This window comes from Balearica regulorum, chromosome 1, assembly GCF_011004875.1.
Source record: "Balearica regulorum gibbericeps isolate bBalReg1 chromosome 1, bBalReg1.pri, whole genome shotgun sequence".
NCBI lineage: Eukaryota > Metazoa > Chordata > Aves > Gruiformes > Gruidae > Balearica > Balearica regulorum.
The window spans coordinates 60,972,960-60,999,565 of NC_046184.1; the positions used below are offsets into that span (position 1 = coordinate 60,972,960).

The 26,606-nt window shown below is 42.9% G+C and overlaps 1 protein-coding gene and 1 long non-coding RNA gene across 5 annotated transcripts in view; both read right to left on the reverse strand.

The window, feature by feature from the left end:
• The window catches only part of C1H12orf75 (chromosome 1 C12orf75 homolog), a 42,953-nt gene that overhangs the window by 9,799 nt on the left and 6,548 nt on the right, over positions 1–26,606 (reverse strand). The window contains exons 1-5 of one of the 4 annotated variants that reach the window (XM_075754531.1): positions 16,149–16,309; positions 9,248–9,272; positions 2,892–2,927; positions 1,662–1,741; positions 827–867 (exon numbers count right to left, since the gene is read on the reverse strand). In XM_075754531.1, coding sequence (XP_075610646.1) covers positions 863–867; positions 1,662–1,741; positions 2,892–2,927; positions 9,248–9,272; positions 16,149–16,191 — 189 coding nt within the window. In that variant the 5' untranslated portion in view covers positions 16,192–16,309 and the 3' untranslated portion in view covers positions 827–862. Of the gene's footprint in view, positions 1–826; positions 868–1,651; positions 1,742–2,891; positions 2,928–9,247; positions 9,273–16,148; positions 16,310–26,606 lie in introns of those variants that run through there. The other 3 variants (XM_075754520.1, XM_075754498.1, XM_075754508.1) reach the window with 3 other exon arrangements.
• On the reverse strand, positions 10,671–15,760 carry LOC142602066 (uncharacterized). Its single transcript, XR_012835727.1, has 2 exons — positions 15,475–15,760; positions 10,671–13,641 (listed from the first exon to the last, which is right to left on the reverse strand). It is a non-coding gene; the product is annotated as an uncharacterized LOC142602066 (long non-coding RNA).

The window sequence follows — 26,606 nt, forward strand, 5'->3', positions numbered from 1 at the left end:
CAACTGCAGATCTCCCTGTATATAACCAGCGTATGTGTGTTCTGCTTTACTGGGCCTGCGTTCAGTACCAGGACCAGCCAGAACTGTTTCTGGCTCTTCAACAAAATTGCTAGACACCAAAACTGTTCCCTTTTGAAATTTGTCAATGTTTATTCAGTTCAAATTCTGAACGGAAACTTAGCTTGGTTTATTTTTCTTCAGACATGAATTTGTAAAAGACTTTTTTTTTTTTTTTTTAGTTAGTTAGTTAGTTGAAACTCTTAAGTCAGGATTATAAATTTTCATTGTCCTATTCTGGCTGGTGGAGAACAAAGCCCCACAGATTCTCCCATAGCATGAGGAAAGCTCCATTAATTTACTTAGTGGGTACCTCACTCTGGTCCTCAAGGTCCTCCCCAAAATGGAGATGTTTTCTAACCAAAAAGTACTTATTCCTGGGAAAAGCTTTGTCTCTACAGACATTGGTCTACGCACTGCTGATACACCTCACCTCTCATGGGAGGTCTTAGTACTACAGCATGATTAGCTGTGGTTTGGTTGAAGGTAAATACAAGGACATTTTATTTTTATTCATTCCCAAACAGGATAATACGGAGTTTCCTTGCTTCTCACTTCTCACCAAGAAGGTGACTTTACCCTGTTTTAATTTACATCTGCAGCACTGAGAACTGGCCCTTGGTCCAGCCTTTGGAAGAGTTATGCTGCAGCTGGAGAAGTAACTGGGCAATTCCCAGATCACCTGAGAGCAGCACAGGGAGCATTGCCACCCTGTTTCCATTCAACAAATGCATGCCAAGCACATAACATTAATTAAGACATACTGTACCTCCAGCTGCTTGGATCTTGATGTGTTTATTTCCTTCTAATCTTAATTAGAAAACAAAAGGTAGAGATGGTTAAAATGGAACAAATCACTAGATTACCATTTAAAAAAAGCATGCAACAAAGGTACTACTGTTCAAAAACCAGCTACTATTATTATGGTTAATAGTGTTATTTTTCTTCATTTTTCTTGTTTTGTGGTAAATTTTGGAAGCACCAGTCAGTGACTCAACTCTGTGGTGTATGTATGTGACAGCAGCATTTTGTTGTACTAAATCTAAACAATTATTACACGATTTCATAAATATATGTTTATAACTTGTCTATTAAATACCTATAAACCAAATGCTTTTCCCACTGTTCAAAAACATCACGTGGAAAAGAAACAGTTTGCACTGGGTTTCATATAAGAACAGAAATAAACCTGAGAGCAAGCACTTACTAACTGTTATTACTGGAATTCACCACGACGCAAGTAAACACCTTCAAAACTAAAAATAGCGCTGAGGCTCTGCAAGTGCATCTATCACAGCCTCTTAGTCCTAACAGGGTTTTGTTTTCTTTGAATTTGCAGAGCACTCAGAGCGTGGAGAAGCTGTTCAGAAGACAATGTACCATATTGTCAGCATCTGCTCTAGGATCGTCCTGCAAAAGTGCGTTAAGATTTAAATAAATGGGAACAATCACTTTAACGATTATAAATAGCCCCCACTGCCTTAAGAGGCTCCAAGGCTAGCCAGTCTGTCTGAAATAATAATTGATTTTTAAAGGAAATACATCCTACCAGATAAAATTAAACTGAGAAAGCAGGAGAAATGCAATACACAACCTTCCGATACCTTTTGGTGCAGCTTTCGTCTGACTGGAAACCATGGCAGCCGCGTCCGACGGCAGGCCAACATACACGCCGCCATAGTTCCTGATTTAAAGAAACAAAGAGACATCAGAGTTTAATGGAAACACTTCTCCCTATAATGTCAGCATCACGCAGCAGCACCACAAAGACCACGGATGGTCAGAGAGGAGCACACCTCTGCACAAGCATCCTCAGAGGAGCCCTCCTTTCCAACAGCTATGGGAAAAGTGCTATGAAGCACCACATGCTTGCTAATACAGTGCCAGGCCAAAAAACCTTGAGGCTGACTGTTACTCTTAAGTGGGACCCAAGCCTGTGAAAGGAGCTATTTTTCACTCGAGTTCCTAATATTTTTCATTAAATCCCAGCTGCATTGTGACAATAAACCGCACTTGCCCAGCTTCTCCTAGACACCGAATATATCCAACTGAGGACAGAGCCAACCTGATAGTAATGTTCAACACTGGGACCACTGAAGCACCTCTCTTCAAACAACGCACGCCAATTAAACAGCACTTTGACCTCTCCTTGTTACAAACGGGACGTGCATCCTCCTGCTTAGGGTCAAACTTGGAGAAAACTTAGTAGGAAGGAGCACAAGGTTGTCAGGTACTTTCATATCCCAACCCTCTCCCCATCATGGCCTTGCAGAGCGTTTTTTCTGGCTTCAAGGCCTGTATAAAAAGCAGGGACTGGTGCGAGGAGGTGAAAAACTGGGACCTTAAGAGCCTTTGCTATGCCTGGAGCTACTTGCAGACACTCCCATTACACTGCTCTGTCCCATCGGATGCCAAATTAATCACACCTCGTCCAGCCCCTGGGGCCCTCAGTTGATTTCTGATTTGTTTGGTGATAATCACGCTTCCTTCATTTTCCAGCCCAGCGGAGATCTCCCACAAGTGCTAATGCCATTGCCTGTGGTTGGGGCTGGTGCAAAGGCAGAGGTCACTGGCCCTTATTACGCACATCACCTACAGCTGTGAGGTAATGTGCTCTTCTTGTTGCAAAGTTCCCCCCTCCCCAGGTCACTAATGGGGTGATGGACTCATCAATACTGGGCTCTGTGAGAGATTTCCTACTCTCTTTTTTTTTTTCTTCCCTCTGCTTTGGTGATGTTGGTGGCAATTAGGAAGAGGAAAGGAAGGATGTACATCTGGTGGCAGAACTCACCGCAGCCTATTGCAAACAAAGCCAGTCCCAGTAGAGCACCTACCTCCTTTTGTCATCATCTGATACGGATTCTTCTGCTCTGTAACATCAAAAGATATAAAGCACATTAGCAGATTGTGTCTTTCAGATACTCCATTACCATCTGGGTAGATTCAGGAGCAAGGGAAGAGGGGGATTATTACTGATCCCAGTTTAATTCAGGTCATCCACAATTCAATAAAGTATTCAAACAGGCACAAAAAGTGTGACAATTTTCCAATCTAATGTACAGAAGAAAGAAAAGGATTGAGAATAAATGCAGCTTAGTTTTCACGACCCCTGCCAGTGATGCCTGAAAGTAGGTTTGGGAGCTGACACAGGTAAATTAACACTTTTCCCAAGTGAATGCCCACACTGCTCCACACATAACAGGAACACAAAGGCTCTGCACGTAACAGGAACGAGTCTGGGCTGCTATTCCACCAAAAGAGGACTGGAAGGGACTGGGCATCCATGCTAGTATGGGAATGAGGATGAAGAAAGATAAACTTTCACAGCAGCTGTGCCAAAAGTTGTTACAGAGCCTCTCCGTAAAATGAGGTGCTGCAATTCCAGAAGCCAGAGTTGTTTGCAAACCAAATAACTGTTACTAATCCCTTACAAATGGGCAATTACTTCTCTTTTACCTTTAGGGTAAAATCACAGGTCAGTCCGTAGGTCAATAGGGAGTCACTAAGGTTTGACTGAAATACTCTCCAGTGTAGCAGGGGGGGTAAAGCAGTCGTCATCCATGTGTAGTACATCCAAATGTAGTACAGAAAAGATAAAAATGTTATTCTTAATCCCTGAGGGTATAGTGCCTGTGCTGCAGTCTCAGTCCGTGCCCCAGCGTCAGCCTTCACACAAATCACTCACCCACCTTTGATTAAATATTTGGACTTTGAGCTCTGCTTGCATGGCTGGGTATGGATCAGGGCAGCAGCTGCACTTTAGCTTGGTCTGTAACCTACCAACCTAGCAATAAAAACAGAGGCAAGATAGCTTGAGTGCTGTTAAATCCACAGACATCCTTCACCCCTTCCCTGGGGGGCAACTGTGACAACTGCCCGAGAAGGAGTCCCGTACCTTTTGGAAGGCTGCAGACAGCGAAGGGGGCACCATGACCCAAGGAGGGCTCCGCTGGGGAAATGTTCATGCACAGACTGTTCACCCATATATCCTCACCTGAGTATTCCCATTGAAGGACCAATTGCCTGGACGATGGGGGCAATGCAAAGATATTCCCCATCATGAGCTGATCCATGAATTTTGGATCTGCTCCCTAGGTGATAAAACTGAGAGCTGGCCTTTACTCAGTGTTAGGGCTAAATCCATTCTGTAGCCTTGAAAGGCTTTCCTGGACTATGATATTTAACAATAACATATGACATTTCTTATTGTAATTTATTTATTCTAAGAGGTAGATGTGCCCACTGTTTAATCGTGAAGGCTGTATGTCATTACTGATCCCTCAAATCAACGGCATTTTGGCCCAAAGTGCAGAGAGCTCATAGCAAGATGCAGCTTTAAACGCCGGAAAACACCCCTTAAACCTCAGGCAACACTCTCCTGGGAGGGTAGCAAATGCCTTAAAAATACTGCTGCAATTTGGAAATTATCCTACACTTACCTTCTTTCTAAGTGGCGGAACTTTACAAACTATCCTTTCTGCGTCACCACAGTGAATATGGGTATACAGGTCCTTTTAATAGTAGGGGTTTGGAGTAAATTTACGTATGCTGCAGTTTTACTAAATGATATTCACGCGGGGCATAGCACTGAGTGGGGTGAGCCTCCTCATCTGCTGTCTTTGCCTACGTTTTACCACTCAAGAGAGATGGAGCAATAAACTCCTCATTCCCTGGCCCTCCTGCCACTCCTCCCTGGAGGAGCAAGTGCCATTTCAGAAGGCATCTCCCACCTCCTCTGACCCCACGTAGCCTAAGCCACCTTGCAGTCCTCATGCACATGGCCAGAAAAATGCCAAGACAGCTTTCCTTGGGGACTGTGAAGCTGCTCTGTCCTCATGTGAGCCAGTTCCAGCTGAAGAAAGTGAAAATCCTGTGTATACCAATCAGTAGAAATGAGCCCTGTATTTTTAGCAAAAAAAAAAAAGACAACACTTTAAGAAAGGGACTTTGGGTGCCAAAAGACCACAAACAATCATTTCTGTTGAACCAACTGAATGTGTCACAGGATTGATTTTCTCAAAGAGCTGGAAACATTTTCTATAATCCAGATTAACCATTATCCAGCAAAAAAGAATCCTTTAAAAGCACTGGCAACTTGATGCGCAGCGCAAAGACTCTAAAATAGACAATATTGATTATTCTTCTTACAACTCCAACAGGAAATTAATGTCAATGTTTAAAAAAAAAAAAAGCCTCTACTAGGCAACAGGGCTATTTTCTTCTGTTCTAGAACAGTTTTGTAAGGGGGCATCACTGGACCATTATTGTCATTCTCTTACCAAAACAAATTATCCAGGTCTATGATTAAGCAGGCTAAAGTTTTTAAACCTTTTACTTTCTTCCTTTCCTCTTAATAGCTACAAATCAAAGTCTAATTTTGCAATACCTTTCCCCTTAAATGCACAACAGCCAATATAATCTGGGATTGTACTGGCCACAGCTCTTGGGCTGGGTGATGACTGGGTGCACTCTGTTGTAGTCCTGCTAGGAAAGAGGCGGTGAGCAGAGACAGGAGGAATGTGGAAACATGAGAGGGGAGAAGAAAAAAAAAATAAAAAATCCTAGTGATGGCACTTAAAGAAGAAGCCATTTTCCACCCTGTTCTGGGAACTCCTTTCTAAGCAGCATGGGAAGGAGTGCTGCTCCAGTTTATGCATCAAGCACATTTGCACACCTCTTGCCCTCACACACTGTAGCTTAAGGCCCCATTTTGAAAGGTGTCCACTAATTTCACACGTGCAAATTCCCAGCTGAGCCGTTGTGGTAGGTGCTGCTTCCGTGCCCAGGCCGGGTGAACACGGGTGGCTCCGGGGAGCAGGGCTGCGACAGCAATGCTCGAGTGCGTGGAAATGAGAATGGGAAGAAGCTCCTTTGGTTTCGGCAGCGCTCCCATCGCCACATCTCCCAGACTCACAGGGAGGGTATGGGGATACAGGACTCCAGCACATCCTTTCTCTCTCCCTCTCTACCTCCAATGTGTCTCTAGCTTCTCCTTATGTCAGGGATGAAGGAAGAACCTAGCATAAAAAATATCTTTAAATATCTCTATTTACAGAGTCCTCCTGGAAGAGCAAGATGGGATAAGCTTTTCTGCACCAGGAATAGAAGGCAAAAGGAACTTGGCAGTCTGCTGTGCTTTGCACTGATCTGCTGCCGTGTCGCTGCACCTCAGATGTTGTTGACACCTCCTGCAGAGGAACTGAGAGCAGAGTTTTCAGCAGGTAGCGTAGGTGGAGTCCCGTAGCCGGTAGGTGGATTTAACAGCAAATGTACACAATGGCATTCTATTTTCAGCTAGAATAAATGTTTCTTTTGGTAAGGATTTGTCTATCCCAAGAGGCTTCCTGTCACCCTCCTAAGTCTGAAAAATACACTTGCTTCAACTGTCAGTTTTTACATCCATCAGTCCTATGTCCATTTGATGGCAAAAGCAGCTGTCGTTTTTCACATAATATCTTAAATATCAAATGACAGGCATTCACATTAATTCATTCCATCCACATTTTTCTTACCTCAGCTTTTACGACTCTGTTCATGCCAAGCATTATACAGACTCTTTCTAGCTGTGCTCAGTAGTTCCACCACAAATGATTCACTAAACTTTGCACAAGTGACAGACTACTACTACTCAGTTTCTCAGTGTTTCTTGGGAACAAGCACCTGTAATTTGCATTTGATGGATTTCTTCCCAGTATTTTGAAACAGGCTTGAACTGCTGCATCCTTTCCTTCCTACGGATACTAATCTTCCTCTGAACTTAGCCACATTCTGAACATCACAGGCATTGCATTATTTTCTAGCATATACGTTACTCCTCCTATATCTAAGCTTTTTCAGCTCGCAGTGATGTACTTCTCTTTATTAGTGGGGCAGGAGCATTGGCTGAAGCTGGCTGACAGATTCACCGTTGATTTGAGGGTTGGAGTACACAGGGAGAGACCTTCCCAGACCACACGTCCTTCTTGTCACCACGTAGCCCTCAGTCTCACAGCACTTTGTGTAGGAAGATCATATCATCATCCCTGTCTTACTGGTGGAGAAACTTAAGGCCCAGAGGACAAAGCAGTTTCCCTGTCATCACCTGGGAGGGCTCAGAGCAGGATCCAGCCCTTCTTCCTTCCACCTGGCTGCTCAGCCCAGGAGATGCTGGTGCCTTGGCAATGAGTCGCAGTCAAGAAATGAGAAATCTCTTCAGTTAGAATAACTGTATTCTGTATCAAAAACTATGATGTAAGCAAGGACACACCTAAATGCTTCTCTGGACCAGAGTCAATACAACTGAAATATAACAGGGAAAAGAAAAAAAAAAGAAAAAAAAAGGGTTTCTTACAGAGATTTTTTTTTAATCTTTTAACTGATAAAAGTGAAAAGGTAAAAAATAAAAGCTTGTGTGGATCTATAATGTTAGTTAATATAAACCTGTTCATTTCCACAAAACTAAAATAGTTCTCCTGGTATTTTACTTCCTTTGTAAATATCTGCTGTTGAATATTAGGATGATTGATTTAGGACTTTTTGGGTCATCGCTGCCATTCCTCATTAACAGATCTGTGTTTCTAATGTCTGACGAGAAGGCTCAGCCATGCTATTACTCACACAGGTTGTTCTTATCTGAATGAGTAATCGTTCCAGGATTGACCCTTTCACTTTGTTGAAGCCTGCACTAGTAATTAGGTTTTTTCTAAGTTATCTCAATACTTTTTGAAACATGACAGATAATCTAACACTAATAAGTAGGATGTTCCCAGTTTAACTTCTAGAGCCTGGCCCTACAAATGCTTACTCACACATAAACATAGTTCTACGTATACCCATACCTTTAAGCTCAGAAACGTGCCTACTAAATTCATAATTTAACAGTGCTTGCAATTTTGAAATATAAAACTACCAAAGAGCAAAGAGAGAGATACAGTTCTAAAAGTCAGTCACTTAAATTATCTAAAATGAACAACAAAAAAAGGCCCTAATATAAATTAAAAACAGTGGTTTTGTATATATAGAAGTGCTGAGGGCATGGATGCTGCAGGTTACTGTATCAAGAAGAGGTTCCTCATAAGCTTGCCTTCTGTAATTTATTTATTGTCTGCCACTGCAAACCCAGAAGACAGACTAGATGGGTAACACAGATCTCAAGAGTATCTGTGACAACAGTGTTCATCTGCCAAGTGAGACCTGTCATTAGTTCTCAGCCGTGCTCTGTAATAGCAAGGACAAGCCTGTTGTTAAGCTCTTGTCTCCACTTGCTTATCTGACTTGGCAGCCCTCATTTCCAGACCAGGATTCCTCTGTCTAATTAGAGTAGTTATTCTAAATGAAGTAAATAAAGCTGAAGAATGTTCCTATTGCATAACATGAAAATCTTTCCCAGGTCCCTCAGTCTCAAACTCTAGTGGAAAATACCAATTGCATGAAATAGAAGAAGGCAAGACCTCGGGAGGACTTCTTTAATGTTTCCTTTGATAGGAAAATAAATTTATTGCTGTATAAAGCTGTTCCTGCACATTTCTGCATCAGCGAATGAAAAATGGGCTGAGAAAGGCTGATCTTTTGCTGCTGCTTTTCTGAAAACCAGAAGTTGGCACGAGGCAACAGGACAATACAGGTTCAGACCTTCCACATTTAGCGAAAAACAGGATGGGTAGGGCTGCCCTCTGCCACTCAGCGTCAAAGATAAGGGAGACAAAGAGGAGCTGAGAGATACTATCTTCAATGTGGAGAATATCTAGAGAAGGTGGGTACCTTGAAAAGGAAGTCTGGATGGGTTACTGGGTCTCTTGCGATGGGAGGAAATTTGACTCAGTGGCTCTTTAAATCTCTCACAGTGCTTGGTGGAAATTTATGTGGTCACTTCATACAATGACATGGCCTTTGGAAAAAGGTGTACTGCTGGGTGACAGGGAAGAATCGTCTGAAGTAACGTGACCACCTCTGGGAGACAACTCTCTCAACAGAAGCAGAGAAAAGACATTTCTGTCAGAGAAATAACAAGGGAAGGAATCTGTAGAAAAGTAAACAAGACGTGAAGTTGTTTTGTGGAGATGGAAGCTGTCACTAAAGACAATAAACACCTGGTGGTGTTGATTACACGTTAGGAGCCAGATGAATCATGTATGACTAAATCGAGTATACGGCTAGTAGACTGGAGGTAAGTCCAGGGTTACATATTTGAAAGAGTAGAGTAAGTACTTACACATCTTTAGTAGTCCCTGTGGCACCTAGAATGAAAAAAGAAAGTGCATGTTTACAAGATAATGGCATAATCCTCTAAACCAACTGATAGTACAGTAAGCATTTTTCTGCCTTTCTGTCCTAAACAACACAGAAATAGCAACAGGAGTTTTCTGTTGTCAGAGAACAGGTTTCTCATGATTGTCTAGATTATCCTTAATGATTATCTATATTGTTCCTTAAGTCTATCACACTGAGATCTGGGCCAGATTCTCAGTGGGTGAAAATGATGCTGCTGTGGACCAGTGCCCAGGTGCTGTCACTCTGGATGGGAGCAACATGAAATAAAATCCATCTTTCTGAATTTTATATGCTTCGCTTTGCTCAGTCTTCCGGTGGTTTCGTCTGCTACAAAGTCACCACAACTAACTACGCAGTTACTCCTGAATGCCTGTTTATTTTGCCATTTCATTCAGTTGTAGGCTTGTTACTACATGTGTAAAATGCTGCTCCGTTCTTCCTGCCAGATAAAAAAAGTTTTATGAAACAACTAGACAGAACTAATATAAACATTGGGACACAAGACATCCAAAGCCTGAGACATCTAAAGAGATCAACCACCCGTTAATTCATCTTGCTATTTAACAAAAAAGCAAAAAGACAAAAGCTACCACCTGGCTGCCTGATCTCAGTGATTGATTTTTTTTCAGTGACTCAGATGCTTCTTGCTGGGAGAGGAACATTCACTCAAGTACAAACTCTTTCCTGTTCCTCCCAAGTTATTCATGCCATGTTGCTGTTGCTGGTATATCATTCACCTGAGTAACCAGCAAATTATCCCTTCTATTAATTACACAAGCTAGAGTAAACATTAGAAAACCTTTCACTTCTTTTCCTCTTAGTACTTAGGTGGAGGAGGTCATCTGAGCTCACTCTGAAGAAACTACAGTTGTCAATCCAAAAGATTTTATGGGTTTGGAAGTAGGTTGGGTTTTTTTCAGCCACGGTGCTTCATTTCTCGAAAAATGTTATTTTTGCTGCTGAAAAATATCCATAAATAGCAAGCAGCTTTCATCTCACACATGCACAACAAGCTCGGGTCCTCGCTTTAAAACTTTATTCTATTAGGCAGCTTTCTGAGACTTTTTGGCTTTATAGGCATGTCTACATAGTACTACATATAAACCCTCCAAATTAATTGTGTCCAGATTGAAGGTTGGCATTGCAGCACTGCATGCAAGCTCGGTCTCAGCTGATGTAGGGAGGCGTTTTCTGCTACCAAGGCTAGTTCATCTGGAGTCAGCTCAGCTATGAACCTTCAGGGCACCACCCTGCACATCTAGACGGATGCCTAGGCATCAGCAACACCTCAGACAACATATGTTTTGAAAAGCCTAGTTCCATTGCTGCAGCTAGCAGGAATTTTGTTTTTTTTTTTCTTTCAGAAGAAACTATTCGTGTGCTGTGCCTGCTCTGCACCAGAACCACGACTTTCTCATTTTCTCAATTTAAGCTCACTGCAAACAAACTCAGTTTCTCCAAAAAGGTTAATGGTCCTTTGTGAGGCCTTTGCTGAGCCTTTGCTGAGGCTGATCTGAGGTCTCAGCACTTTAGATCCTCATTTGAAAAACTAGTGCCTTCCTTGCAGGAAGCATACCAAAAGTAAAAAGTCTTTAATACACAAACAGAAACCTTAGCTGAGAAGAACTGTGTGCCTACAGTACTGCTACGTTTCCCAGTGGAGATACTCAAGTTTCAGTCAGTCACCAAGCACACTTCAATGCCATGCCCGTGCTCAATGCCATACCCATCTTCAAGGCATTACGGTACACGTACATTTGCACTCTGGGGACAGGAGCTGTCTCTCAGACCCATCAACTTGTGCTTCTTGTAGAGCTATACAGCTATGAACCCATGTTTGGGAACAGAGATGTGCCACTAGCATTCACACCTAGCAGCACTTGTTTCCTTCGAATATTAGAGAGGGTACCACTGCTGAAAAACCACTGCAGCATTTTGAAATATACATCACACAAAAACATTGAGAACTAAGGATTATAAAAACAAATTCACTTTTTAAGAGATAATTTTTACTATTTATAATAAATAAATACTTACATATAATAAATAAGCAAACAAAAAGTTTGTTTTCTATCATTTTTATAAGCACAAAGAATCAGGTTATCCTCACTTCCATTGAGAAGTGAGGATATGAGATGAGATTACATTGATTTCAGTGGTGTTATTTCTCATTTTCACTAGCAAAAGCTAAACAAGAGTTTGGTCCAAATTCACTTGAGTACCACTAAAATACCTGAATATAGATTTGAAAGTATTTCCAGTTCACAAAGTAGTTTTCTTCCTGGAAGAGTTCTGAGCTTGCGAACGAACATCACTTCAGTTACGTGGTCCATAACTATGTAAAAACTCATAAAGGGGAGCCTGAACATTTCTTATACATAGATTTTATTTCACAAATAACCCAATAACATCTCAATTTGTACAGACATGTTTGTTTTTAAAGTCCAATCCATTCACCCTCACCCATGTTACTTCACTGGCATACTTCTCTAACTCTTCCATGTTTAGTGAGTGACATATTATTTTATAGCTACTCAAGTTCCTCCTGCCAGCAGCTCAGCCAAAGAATCTTGTTTACTATCGATTCACAAACAGTGCATAGCTGTGCCACAGCAGCAAGGCATAGTGCTCTTGTAGCCATGATGTTTTAGAAATGACTTGAGAAAAGGCTCACATATTTGAAAGCTTGTCCATTTTTTCCCACTCTATCAGCTTGGCCTAAAAAAAGGCACCTCTTGATCCTACAAACCTTGTCTCGATAGGCTCATGTTGGTTTGGTTTTCCAAAACCTGCCTAACCTCAGCAACAGACTGAGGTGTAGCCAGGAAGCTGCATCCACAAAAAATAGGCAGTACTGAGTTGTCCTGAATGACCTCTCTGCTCACACCATCTACATAGTAGGACCATGGGTGCATTTTGGAATTTTAGAGCCACAAGAGGAAGAGTACAGCCTGCGGAATAAATGAGGCTCATTCAGCCACACGTGGGTCTGAGCCCAAGTGTTTACAAAAGAAAAACATTCTATCTAAAGTAGTAGAGCTGTGATCCCTCAAAAAAACCCCCATAGCATTTAAACAGTCACAAATGAAGAACGACAAAAATGTACCCCAAAGCATCTTCCATTCAGAGAGGGGGGGTTTGGCACTTTCAAAACAACAGTAGCTTGTTACTGGCGACCCTGCAGGATGTCAGTAATAGCAGGACAAATGCGAAAGATGGTTGAAAGAAATTGATAGCCACAGAGGATGTTCCTCTATCCTGAGAAATGCATCATGAGTGAACGTGGAAGACAAAAACTTCAGAAGAACATAAAAAGGATGAGAGGCAACCGCTTACATGAATAAAAACATGGATACAAAAAATGCCAGTATCTGACTTTAGAGCAGATTATGAAACATTTTTCCTCCAATATTTTATTGTAAATACTTTAAATTGTTACAAAAAGCAAATAAAAACCTCAAAATTATGCATACATGCACGCAACAGTTAAGATTACAAATGAGTTTTCTGTTGTAGGCTACTTTCTGATTTGCTCCGAAAGACAGCAATATGGAACCAAATTCTAACATTAATGAATCTATTCTATTTATACCTCAGTGCAACCACAGACAATTATATCAATTTACTTCAAATTGATTACTTCTTCAACTCATCAGGTGGCAGCTTCATACATAGACTTGACCTGACCAACATCAATTTTAAAAATTAGTTGGATTTTAAACAGAATGGGCAGCATGGTTTCCTGGGCATTCCACCAAACTTGAAGTTAATAAATCTGCTTAAACTTGATGTGAAAGTTCTCCTTTGTCAGAATTTAGCTGTATTTGAAGCTCTCCACAGACTAACAGCTTCTCTGTATATTTAAATTAAGGCTAGACTGCCAGCCTCCACTGAGTACCATAATTCAAGGTGCTGTCATTGCTACTACAATTGATATAGAAAGGAGGAGGCAGTTAAAAATTGTTAGTGAAGCAACACTAGAATGAAGGGAAATGCCTTAATTCAGAAGCAAGAGTAAAGTGATGTTTAAGGGCATATGTTTAAAAGACAAAAAAAAAAAAAAAAAAAAAAGAACTATTTTGGAGCTTGTAAAACACCACGAAATACAGCATGAAAGAAGGATCTGTAAAGCAAGCAAACAAAACATCAGGAAAATAGCAATTTGGTAATAAAACTTCCTATGAGTAATGGGAAATATTTTTTAAAATATCTATAATCCATAGTTAACACATAAAATAGCTGGGTGATTTAAGAAGGATGTGTATACATCAGTTTACTCAGATAATAGAAGATGCCATTTCTCAGCTGAGGAGCCCTTTGCCAGTGTCTGATGCCCTGGAAGGAAAATTTAAACTCTGTGAGCTATATTGGTGTTCTGGAGTACTGCACCACAGACAGAAATGCTATTCTAGATCATGTCTATTAGTTTAGATCTTGCAGACCATAGGGCTGATAGCTCCTCTGATGTCATTCCAGTCGTGCAACAGAAGATAATATCATTAGCTGAACTATCATTACATATACGTCTGCTTAGGAAAAATCAAGTTAGGCAACAGAAATTTCACCAGAGTAAGAAAATGGGGACTAGCATAACACGTCTAATGTATTCTGTGAAGTATGCTACAATATTATCCTTAGTCATATAATATGACAGAGAGTGTTACAGGTTAATTGTATGTTATGTACCTCTAGCTTTGACATTACTGACTGTAGAATAGTCATAACTTTAGCATTAAACATGTAGTCATGCTGTGCAAGCCACAAAATTAATTTGTATTTACACGGTATTCACATCTTTTTGGGGAAAATATTGAGAGTTACACTTTCCTTAAGAGTTCTAGAATTCCAATTAAAAATGGTATGTCTTCTCCTTCCTCTACATAGAATAATTTTATTTTTATTAGGCACACTTCATAAGGAATGCTAAATGGAAAAAAATAAATAGCAGACATGTGACTTCACAGAGTTATTCCTGACTGACAGTGGTGAAAGTTAGAAGAGAACCGGATCTTTCAGAGCTGTATTTGATTTGGAAAGGTCTATTAGGGCAACAGTAATAATTTCATTATACTCATTATGTGTTTTACATGGCATTGTTGGGTTTTACCTGCGCTAAGCCATTGGAGATCTGTGGACTATTTCTAAAGAGTATGGAAAAGCCTGCCACAAAATGCAAGTTCAAATGTATTATGAATAACAGTACAGGTAAGAGAAACTACTGAAGGGGCTGTGCCTTCAGTAAAAATAATTTATGAATCTACAAGCCCAATGTTGTTGAAAATAGCTTCCTTTAATGCAACAGTGGACATATTTATTTAAACAAATGAACAAACTTTTAGTTCAATATAATTCACTAAATACTACTGCTGTCAGAGTTAGTCTATTTGTCATTTACCCATTTGAGTCCTGGTACGAGTTCCACAGGGTGGCCAGATCAACATTAATCAAGAAGCTACCACAAAGGGACTAATAATCAACTCAAAATTTTCCTCTGAACTTCTCTGATACTTGCTCTGGTGCTTTTACCCAGCAAACAGAAATGGGATGTGAACAAGCATCACCCCAGCCATTTGAAGCTACAGGGGTCATATACTAAAACAACTTCCAGTCACAGCAATGCAGGAATCAACTAATGGGAGAGAATTAATGTGTGCAAACAGGACAGCTCTAATAGGAGTGCTGGAAGTTCAAGCAAATTCATACAGTGCATTCTTAATGGTTGAGAGAGGCCTCTGACAGAAAAAAACCCACATGTATAATCATTTAACAGAAATCCAATAAGCAATGGCAGAAAAGCCTCCCCTTCCCTTGTGAATGTGAAGTGCAGAGTTTAGTGGGGAGACCAGCAGCATCCTACACAAACATACACACACGTACAACTTGGAGAAGTCATCATTCACGCTCAAAGATAATGCCCAGTTCTGCAAATCAGGACTAGGACCACCAGAGGCACCACTGAAGTTCTGGGCAAAGTCAGTCAAAGTGGTGAGAGATGGAGACCCAGTGATTCCAGCTGCTCCAACCACTATTTTGCTGTGTATTTTCAAGAGGTTACGAAGCTAACAAATGTATCTGAAACACTTAATACAGGTACTGAAACAGGTGGCAATGTTTGCCAAGTGCAGTTAGGATGAAAAATGACTCATAAATGCTCATATTTAAACTTACATGGTGAAGGTCCACTTATCAATTTCCATATACTTTCCTTTTTTTGTGGGGCTGGGGGGAGGAAGAGCACAACAGCACCATCCTCCCAGATCTTATCTCTTTTGAAAATAACAATGAACAAATAAGGGAGCCAGCTGGACGCACCAGCCAGCGGTACGCATTAACATGCAAGAAACCTCAATCTTGGAATATCCTCCAACTTCTCCGGCAAGCAGAGGAGAAGAAGTGGCACAAATTCATTTCAGAAGTGGCATTCGTGGCCTTATAGGGAAGCGAAGAGGATGGAGCTTACTCTCCTGGCGGGATCTTTACATCCAGCTCCTGGCCTGGGCTCGGACAGCTACTGTTGGAGGCGGTGACCCTAACGACAACCCGGGCACCGGAAAGCCTCCGGTGCCCCCCGGCGGGCCACGTCACCCTCTCTCCCCTGGGCAAGTGGATCAGCCTCGGGAAAGGAAGATGCTCTTGCAGGAGCGCGGGCAAGCGATTCCCGCGGCTCGGACTGGCATCCCCCAAACCGGGGGGGATACAGCCCCGCCGGGCTGGGTGTGCGTCCGCCACCGCCCCCCGACCCGCAGCCCCCCGGCAGGGCTGCCCGCGGGGATGCTGACACCGCCGCTCACCCGGCCCGGCCCGGCCCCGCGTCGCCCGCCCGCACCGCGCCGCCGCCCTACCTCGCCCGCCCGCGCCGCTGGCCGTGGAGTTGCCGCAGCCCATGGGCGCTGCCCTGCCCGGCGCTGCGCCCGGCCGTGCGGAGCGGTGCGGTGCGGTGCGGAGCAAAGCGGCGCGGCAACGGCAGGCAGCCGGCGGCGGGCGGAGCTGGGTGGGAGATAAAGCCGCGGGGACCCCTCCTCCTCCTCCTCTTCCTCCTCCTCCTCCTTCTCTCCCCACCCATCGCCCGGGAAACCGCCGGTCCCCAGCGCCGCCGCCCGGCACCAGCCCCGGCCCCTCACTGCACCCACCGTCCATCCCCGAGGAAAAGCACACACCCCCCCCCCCCTTCCCGAGCTTTCCCCTAGTCGCCCCGGGCTGGAGCTGTAAAGCCGGAGAGAAGGCTCGACCCAGGCATAAGCCTGCAGGACGCCTAACGACGGCCACAGGCAGGCAGCGAGCGCGGAGCTTCCCCGGGCAGTGAGGATGCCCGTGGCCTCACGGCAGCTTTGGGACACCCCTCATTCACCGCGGGGGAAACCCTTGGAACCACAGGTCCAGGCTGTGAACCCTACATCTGCTATCTGTAACATCCAGTTCGCTATTTTAAGCGAATATTTATTGGTTGCTTTCAGTATTTCTCTTCTTATAGAAACACAATGGTGAAACTGGAGACCCACTGAGTTGGTAAGAGCTACAGCTAAGCTTTTCCCAATTAATGTCAACAGCACAGAGAAATGTGCAAGATGAGCTTACAAAGTCTGCAAGCAATCTTTTTTTTTTCCTATTCAAAATTTGTATCATTGTCCCTAAAAGAATTTGACTTATTTTCTGCTAACCCAAACCTTTCTTCCACACAGAGAAGTAAAATACTTCCAAACCTTGATGGCTTACTCTTGCTCAGTCCTCTCAAATGACCAGGGAGCCGAAATCCAATGGATACAGCCCGATGCGACCACAAATACTCTAGATAGATAGATATTACTGCTACAACAAACCTGTTTAAGGGCTCAGAAAGCCATTTTAGGGGTGTCATATAAACACCAGGATGAACATCATGTATGCACATGACTGATAACTGCCTTTACTACAAAAGGACAGGATATAAAATGCTGCTGCATTTCAGTCTATTCAGAGAAAGGAAAGAAAGACATCACAGTTCTCTTACAAACTTTGCAAAAATTGCATATTAAAAGCATGCAGCTCCATAAGCAACAGAGTCAATAGCGTCCAGTCTCCTACGGACTTATGCCCTGGGGAGGCACACCTGTATGGGCTCGCCGATGTGCAGTCAGCACACCTCTGAGCAGGGAGCATTTGTAGGATCTATTTTCATGACATTTGTAGAAAGTCAGTATTTTCAGGGTCTTTGCCTATATCTTCCTGACAAATTGCCTGAACCTGAACAATCAGTTCAAAATTTAATAATGCAGGGCTAATGGGCACATATGCATGGCTACACACCTCCTTCACCACCAGCAGCCACCAAGCACACAGGCAGCACAACTGCATGCATTTTGCTTCAGAAAAATATCTCACAAAGGTTCACAGACACATCTTTCTGATGGCCAGTTTTCTGAAAATCACTGTGGTGGGTTGACCCCAGCTGGAGGCCAGGTGCCCACCAGAGCTGCTCTATCACTCCCCTCATTCACTAGACAGGGGAGAAAAGGTATAACAAAAAGCTTGGGGGTCGAGATAAGGACAGGGAGAGATCACTCACTAATTATCGTCACGAGCAAAACAGACTGAACTTAGAGAGGAAATTCATCTAATTTATTACTAAGCAAAACAGAGTAGAGGAATGAGAAATAAAACCAAATCTTAAAACACCTCCCCCCACCCCTCCCATCTTCCCGGGCTCAACTTCACTCCCGGCTTCCACCTCCACCCCCCTCAGCGGCACAGGGGGACGGGGAGTGGGGGTTATGGTCAGTTCATCACGCGGTGTTTCTGCCGCTTCTTCATCCTCAGGGGGAGGACTCCTCTCATCGTTCCCCTGCTCCAGCGTGGGGTCCCTCTCACGGGAGACAGTCCTTCACGAACTTCTCCAACGTGAGTCTCTCCCACGGGCTACAGTCCTTCACGAACTGCTCCAGCGTGGGTCTCTCCCACGGGGTGCAGACCTTCAGGAGCAAACTGCTCCAGCATGGGGTCCCCCATGGGGTCACAAGTCCTGCCAGCAAACCTGCTCTGGTGTGGGCTCCTCTCCACGGGGCCACAGGTCCTGCCAGGAGCTTGCTCCAGCGCGGGCTTCCCACGGGGCCACAGCCTCCTTCGGGTGCCTCCACCTGCTCTGGCATGGGGTCCTCCACGGGCTGCAGGTGGAATCTCTACACCCCCTCATCCTTCCTCCATGTGCTGCATGGGGACAGCCTGCTTCACCATGGTCTCCACCATGGGCTGCAGGGGAATCTTGCTCCGGTGCCTGGTGCACCTCCTGCCCCTCCTTCTGCACTGACCTTGGTGTCTGCAGAGTTTCTTACATCTTCTCACTCCTCTCTCTGGCTGCAAAAGCGCTCTCTAACTGTTTTTCTCTTTCTTAAATATGTTATCACAGAGGCGCTGATTGGCTTGGCCTTGGCCAGTGGTGGGTCCGTCTTGGAGCCGTCTGGCATTGGCTCTGTCAGACACAGGGGAAGCTTCTAGCAGCTTCTCACAGAAGCCACCCCTGTAGCCCCCCCGCTACCAAAACCTTGCCACACAAACCCCACACAATCACATATAAGAAAATAAATCCTCAACTTTCAAGTTGCCACTTGCAACTTTCAAGTGCCAAGCATCAGCCCAAAGTGAATCTTTAACGGCAGAGTTAGGAAGGAAGAAAGGGTGCTAGGAAAGCAAGGCTGAAAGACATGTTGCTTAAGATCCCATATGATTTTCTAATACAAAACCAAACAAAAAGTCTCAGCAACCCACGCTGACCATAGACTTGCCACGCTGTGGAATAATCTATGAACATGGTTTTAATATATAATTTACCTGGGAGGAAGCAGTTGTGGTGAGCACAGAAACCAAGCCATCTCCTCACATATTAGAAGAGGCAACTGGGAGGCAAAAATTCCCTGGAGATGCCTTCACACCGAGCCATTACCCTGGCCACAAGAAGATATGAGTCTGGTTCAGAAACCTGCAGTAGTATTAAGTATAACAGAAGGATGCTGTAACTTCCTTCTAAGCGGTCTCACTCCTGTTAGAAAGTTCAGTGTATCTTAGACAAGCTGAGCGCCCTGTGTGCACAAACTAAGGATTGCACTGAGTTCAATATGGCACAGAACTTCCAGCATACCCATCCAAAGCTGGAGCTAGTAGTGGTTCCAGAGGACTTAGGACAAAGGGAATGAGATATATTTCTCTATACACTGTCTGGGATTGTAATGAGTTCAGCCCCTCTTGAGTCTTTTAAAAGAAGGGCGCCAAGGCAAACTTTCTCCTTGGCATCTGTATTGTAGGTGCCTCCTATTTCAAATGAGAAGACATGCTTTAGTTTCAATTTTACCTGTGTTCTACACAAACTGATCATTACTGAAAATAACTGGTAGCAAAATACAGTGGCATAAACAGGTTAATTAAATGAAGGCTTTACATTAAAGGAATGGAGTCCTCAGAGGAGTATGTTCCCTGCATCAACGAACTTTTGGTGTCTGCCATGACGCACCCCGCATACTCCATCTCCTCTCAGGAAGATTGGGAGATGTATGGATGTTAGCTTCTGTATTTCAGGAGGTGTAGTGAGAAAGGACTTCGTTATTCTTTCCCTAAATCAACCTAAAATTTACCCACCTGGGAAAACAGGTTAGTTAACAGTATTATCCAAATCTGAAATTCCAGTGATTTTTTCTTACATTTTTGCCAGTCTGAGTGTTTGAAATCCAAACAACCTACTTCTGTCTGTCAAGCTGGTATGCAGGTCTACGGAGAAGGATTTTTAAATCCCATAGTTACTTCTAGGTTTTAGGAAACAGACCTTATTTGTCCAAGAAAGAATGTAGACTTTCCCAAATTCTTTTTCATCTAGGCATCCATATAGAAGCCTTATTCACCTATGATATTTTCTAACAAAATACATGCTTTCAAAGGCTTGTATCTCAGCTAATGCAAGTATAGAAAAAAATATCGTGCTAATTACCATCTTCTGGGTATTTTCTTTTGAAGAATGTCTTTTAGATATGGATGTTCTCAAAACCACAACTGTCCTGAAAAAAAAAAGTCCATTCTTCATCAGTAGTTAGCATCCCAAAATTCATTTTTTCCTAATTAAATTTACAACAGGAATTCAATTTAGGCAAAACTTTCCCATTTTAAGAGTTGCACTACAAATCCATTTTCAGAGTTAAACGACATAACCACCTTATTCATGGTGAATTCTCAATTCCAGTGTTTTCAAGCTCAAATTCCAGTGTTTTCAGGCTACTGTGTTTCTCCCTGCATAGTTTTACAATCTTGCTACAGCACTGTTGTTTTGTAGCTAGCAGCTTGGGCTAGTAGTTTTCACTGACTTGTTCAAATATCATGGTACTGCATAGATGGTGGTTGTGATCGTTTAGCCACTAAAGGTCAGCCAGTTCTACCCTAATTTCCCAGTAAAGCTACAAGTATGATTCTGTTTGAAAAATTCATTACTGTAAGCCCCAGTCTACCACGGACAAAAGCACTCTTGGGTCAGCTGGGGGTTGTTTGCTTTTACATGTCAGTAAACAAAGCCCAATGTATCAAGACACTCAATTATTGTCATTGCTATAAAGAGGGGGAAAAAACAGATCAAGAACTTATTAGTAAAAGCTATCATGATTCCACAGCTGTTGGAAGGTGCCCACTATGTGGCAATAGGAAATTTTGCCATAATTCTTTCTGAATGTGATTATTGTGCATAGTCATGAAAATCCATTTTGTTTTTAAAAGCTAACTGTCCAGGGCATATGATTCTTAGCTGATTCACAAGGTAGCAATAGAGTTCAGGAGTAAAACTTTCAAAGGTAATTTAAAGGGGAAGAAATAAGTCATAATTCAACACCAGTATGTTCACATCAGTGTCACATCTGTTCCTAAAAACCTCTAGATTTTAGCACACAGACCTGCACAGAGCTTTTGAAGAATTTGCTCCTGAGCTCAGTTATCACCCACTCCCTGCAAGATTTTTCTTTCAGAGCCGTAAGGATGATTCAGTTTTGGGCTGTGTAACCAAACATTCTCCAAGCACATGGAACCCCTGTCTCAGTAAGGATCATTGTATCAACCTCAAAGGTGATTTAAGAGGTATATTTTATCAGTCTCCTTAAACAGCTGCATTCATATCAGTGGCAGTGAAATATAGTTTCAACATCTGCTGCACGTTCAGGCCTATGAGAGTGAATTACCAGCTTTCAAGAAATGGTTACATTTGAGACATCAGAGTCCTCCCTGGGAAAGGGAGAAGAAAACAAGAAAACGTCCCTGGAGATCTTTACCCAAATGCAAATTCTGACCTTCCATGTCTTATTTCTTCAGAATCACGTAACTACCTCGCCTTTTCCCTTTCCAGACACAAATAGAGGAACAGAGTGACTTTAATAATAAAATTCTAAATTCGTGGGCACATTTTCCTTAATTCCCCTCTCTTCCATTTGGAAAAGATGCTTGGCTTAGTGTTGGTGTATTTGCTGCTACAATCCAAGATAGGTGCACTTGAAAGTAACAAATGGACAAATATATATTCAGAAACAGTCTGGAATCCTTTCTGTGCCAAAAGGTTGATATATATGCTGTATTACCTTCTTCTATGAGAGGTCTTTTAAAAATACAGGAGATACATAACAGTGCTTCCTACCTCTGAGGTCACTCAACCTTCCTTTTTCTATTGCTGATAACAATCTCGCAAAGCTCTATTCCAGAGGAGAAAATCGTCTTACTCTCTTCTTTTAATATGCTATGCAGACAGAGTAATCTCTTTCTCCTGTCTCTCACTACCTAAATTAATTTGCAAGACACAGCTAAATCAGCTTTTACAAACAAAGAAGGGATCACAAAAATTAAGAGATAAAAAAATGGCAAAATGCTAGAGAAAGGACCTTTATACTGAGATGTCATTGAGATGCCAGCGTAGCAGTGCATCCCTTCAAAACAAAGCACGTGCTTCACTTCAGGCATATGCTTCATCCCACTGATGTGTACCTAACACACACTTGCACCATTTGATAAGCCTAAACTAGTACTCAAGTAGTGTAAGACAACCTGATCTAGATCCCTGAGAGAAACCCTCTGTGCCTCAAAATTCTATAGGAGAAAAGGCAAGTGTTTCAGAAGATGGTCCTCTGCGCAATATACCAGTCTGTCTTATGGAGTCCCACACTTGAATTTCAAGAGAGGCCCTTCTGCACACAAGGCTCTCGTTTGCTCAGTATCGTGGGAAGATGGTACCCCTGTTTTATTTTCTTTTCACTTTCATGCACTTTTTCAGATGTAAATTCTTCCTCTACTGTTGATAGAGATTTTCATTACAGTTTTTCACACATAGTAATTGCTTTTGCCTTACACTGGTAATGAAGCCAAATAGCAGAGTCATTGCCTCGTTTTTGTATGCAGAGTGCCTGCAGATTGTAGAGACAGGAGATACATCCTCATGATGAAAAAGTCTTTATCAAATCTGTGTATTTATCCACCTTATTTTTTGAAAACCTGGGTAGGCTACATATAATTCACTCTGGATGGGACTTTCATAACCTGTATGTACCATTTTATAAAAAAAATGGAATTCTGCTTCAGCAAATACCAGCCAGGTTAAAAAGGAAAAAAACTCTATGTCCATCAAAACAGCACTTCTTTATCTAAATACGCATTTAATACAAGAGAATGCTAATAATTTTGATTAATTGAAACTTCTGTCATATTAGGCATACAGCAAAAAAAAAAAGTTGTTCATACAATTAGCAACATGGAAGCAGCATGTGTTAGCTTATTCAAAAAAGACTCCCACGTATGCCAATTATATTATTTTGCATTGACTGACAAAGAGTAAAAGTATGGTTTTTAAGACTGAATTTTAATCAGAATGTGATTTTTGACAGTTAAAATACTAGTAATTTTTAAGTACTTAGAGAAGGCTTTTGTATACATAATTTGAAATATTTGTAAGAGCTGAGTATTTGTACACATGGAATAAAACAAACTAAGCAATCAATATGTGCAGTTACACAATGTTCTCATAGGAGACATCCTTTTAGCACCTATATAAAGGTGACAATCTCCTCTCACCTACATTAATAAAGATGAAGCAATTCACTCTTGTTCTAACATGTAGTCAGCTTCTGGATCTACAAGTAGAGACAAAGGGTAGAGAGAGACAGAAACAAATAGAGTTTGGGAATCTCTGCATTAAACACTTTATCTAGAATCATAGTCTCACAGAATGGCTTGGGTTGGAAGGGACCTTAAAGACCATCTAGTTCCAACCCCCCTGCCATGGGCAGGGACACCCTCCACTAGACCACGTTGCCCAAAGCCCCATCCAACCTGGCCTTGAACACTTCCAGGGATGGGGCATCCACAACCTCTCTGGGCAACCTGTTCCAGTGTCTCACCACCCTCACAATAAAGAATTTCTTCCTAATATCTTATCTAAACCTACCCTCCTTCATCTTAAGGCTATTACCCCTTGTCCTATCACTACATGCCCTTGTAAAACAGTCCCTCTCCAGATTTCTTGTTGGCCTCCTTTGGTACTGGAAGGCTGCTCTAAGGTCTCCCCGGAGCCTTCTCTTCTCCAGGCTGAACAACCCCAACTCTCTCAGCCTGTCCTCATAGGAGAGGTGCTCCAGCCCTCTGATCATCTTTGTGGCCCTCCTCTGGACTTGCTCCAACAAGTCTTTCTTGTCCTGGGGACCCCAGAGCTGGACACAGCACTCCAGGTAGGGTCTGAGGAGAGCAGAGTAGAGGGGCAGAATCACCTCCTTTGACCTGCTGGTCACGCATCTTTTGATGCAGCCCAGGACACGATTGGCTTTGTGAGCTTCAAGTGCACATTGACGAGTCATGTTGAGCTTCTTGCCCACCAACACCCCCAAGTCCTTCTCCTCAGGGCTGCTCTCAATCCAGTTTCATTCATTTCAGATTTAACAACATAATGGAGGCAACGCACCAAAACTCAAGCCCAGCTGTTTCTCACTATATCCCTGGAATTATTCCCAAAACACTAGTATTTTATTTACTAATATTTGCAACTATGTCCAAAAATCATTACTTGGGGCTCTTAAAATGTGTGGGATTGCATGAGAATTATGAACTTAGCTTAAAATAATTGCTGTAGAGATTTACTTCTTTGATTTCTGATTAGTGAGCATTTAGGTTTTGAGGACTTGCATCTGTTCTTTCCTTCACAATGATAAGGACTAGTCCTTTTCAAGGAAAACCCAAATCTCTCTCATCTTGTTACAAGAAGCACATGTTGCCTGGAGAAGTGCTGATGGGGAGATGACAGCCCTGGTAGCCCCTCACAGCAAACCTGCCCCAGAAGGCTGCGACACGGTGAAACCACATGTGCCAGCAGCACCGATCCAAATGTACAACAGTGTAAACAAGAAGAGATCTGGACTCAAACCTAACAATAACCAGAGCGCTTCTTTGAAACTAAGCCGCTCTGTCTCGATTTTGTTTTCAAAGTACTGAACATTGCCCCATTTGGCAATGCTACAATGCAGTGTAAATCAAATGTAACAAGATCTCTGAAGTACTGTATGCACAAGCAGTTCTGTTCAGGCAAGGGCTGAAAAACTCTGCAGACTTTTCTTTTGTCATAGATTTATTTCAAAGCAATTAAATTAGTTTAAATGCTGACGAGAATATTTTCCATTGCATTATTATTCATGTTCTCCCAGTCATGGATATGCATTGCTCTTCTGCCTCAGGCTTTTTTCTTTTTTGCTGTTTCACACAGGTTTGATTTGAGAAGGTGAAAAACTAGTTAGGAACCATTGGTCCCCTCTAAGAAAAACTCATGTATATTATCAGGTCCTATTGACTCTGTCTGCTGTACATGTTGTCTACACACTTCATGGTTTTCACAAAGACAGATGCTTGCTGACCTAGGATTTTGTCGGCGCTTATTTTTATGGAGTATTTAAAGATAACGACTGTATGTGACCCTTGAACTAAATGTTCCGTTTGTAAAAATGAAAGAAAAACAAGGGCAAGCAATGTGTTACCACAAATGAATTTGAAAGACCTGGAAAACTATTTACAGATCCAGCCAACATTTATGTGCCTGATTAATCTCCAGGAATTTGACAGGTTAAACACAAGTTTCTATGTTTGCAGGACTGGAGCCAGATAGCCAAGTGCACAGGTACCACATGGCATTGTTACATGGGTTACAAAACACCTGCCTGCATCGCAAATCTCACAGCGGAAAGCACAAGGGCAGGGCAGCTTTTCTGCTGCAAGGCGAACTCCGGAGAAGTTGATGTGAGGTGCTCAGTCACCTAAGGTGGACAGTTCATAGCCAGCAAGCTGCCCGCGGCCTGGTGAGATAATTCATCTTGTTTGTACCTTGCTCACAGTGGCCTTTATCCTGGGAAAAAATGAGAGAGGTTTGCCAACAGGAAGAATTATCTTCCTAACAGCAGCAGTCTGGCCCTGCTGCCAGCCTTCCTAGGGACCACAATCTGCAGCCTTCCTGGGGGCTGTGCTCTGGTTGTAAGACCAGCACATCTCTGACATGACAGTCTAAGAGCTACAACACTATGAAAGGTAGTAACAATACGTGGCTTGCAACCCCCACTATAGTCATTCCAGTCTGCTCCCCTTGTACTGGCCCCCATGAAAACAAGCCACCAGCATGCCAGGGCAACTATCCTGCCACCAGCAGCAATGCTGGATGGAGCATCTCAGTGCCCATGCTGCAGAAATCTGGCTTTCTGGCAAGCCCTGCATTTGCAACAGCGGGTCCAGTCTTAGGACAGGAAAGAGTTTCCAGTATTTGGCTTTCCCCAGGCAGCAGCAGAACTTCTAAGTGACCGTGACAGGAAGAAAAATTGGAAACGCCTGATCTCACAAAGCTGGAAGCATCTGAGCACTGTAGAGAAGCACGGAGCTCCATGAGATGGTTCCTGCTGAGTTAGATTGGGGGTGCCCAAACCTTCTCCCTGGGCAGCAATGCAGCAGCGTATTTGCCCGGTGTGCCAGCACTTGCTTGCGTACTCATGTTCATGGCGCTGCCTTGGCAGCCTGCCTGGAGGAGTCACTCCCCTTCAGGAAACAGATTGTGTTATCAGTGCCCATTCGGGCACTGCCTAGAGTTTCCTTATTGCTTTCTGCCTCATCCTCTGTTTTTTCTGCTGTTTCTCTAAAAACATACAATGACACCCTGTTGCACCACCAGGTCCTGCTCTGCCTTTGCCTTGGGCAGCGCAGGGAGGCTCAGCTCAAGGGAAAGAAGGAGAAGAAACCACGAGAGCCATTTGAGACCTCCGTAGTCTGCAGTAGCCTCATTTATGGACCAGAACCCCCTT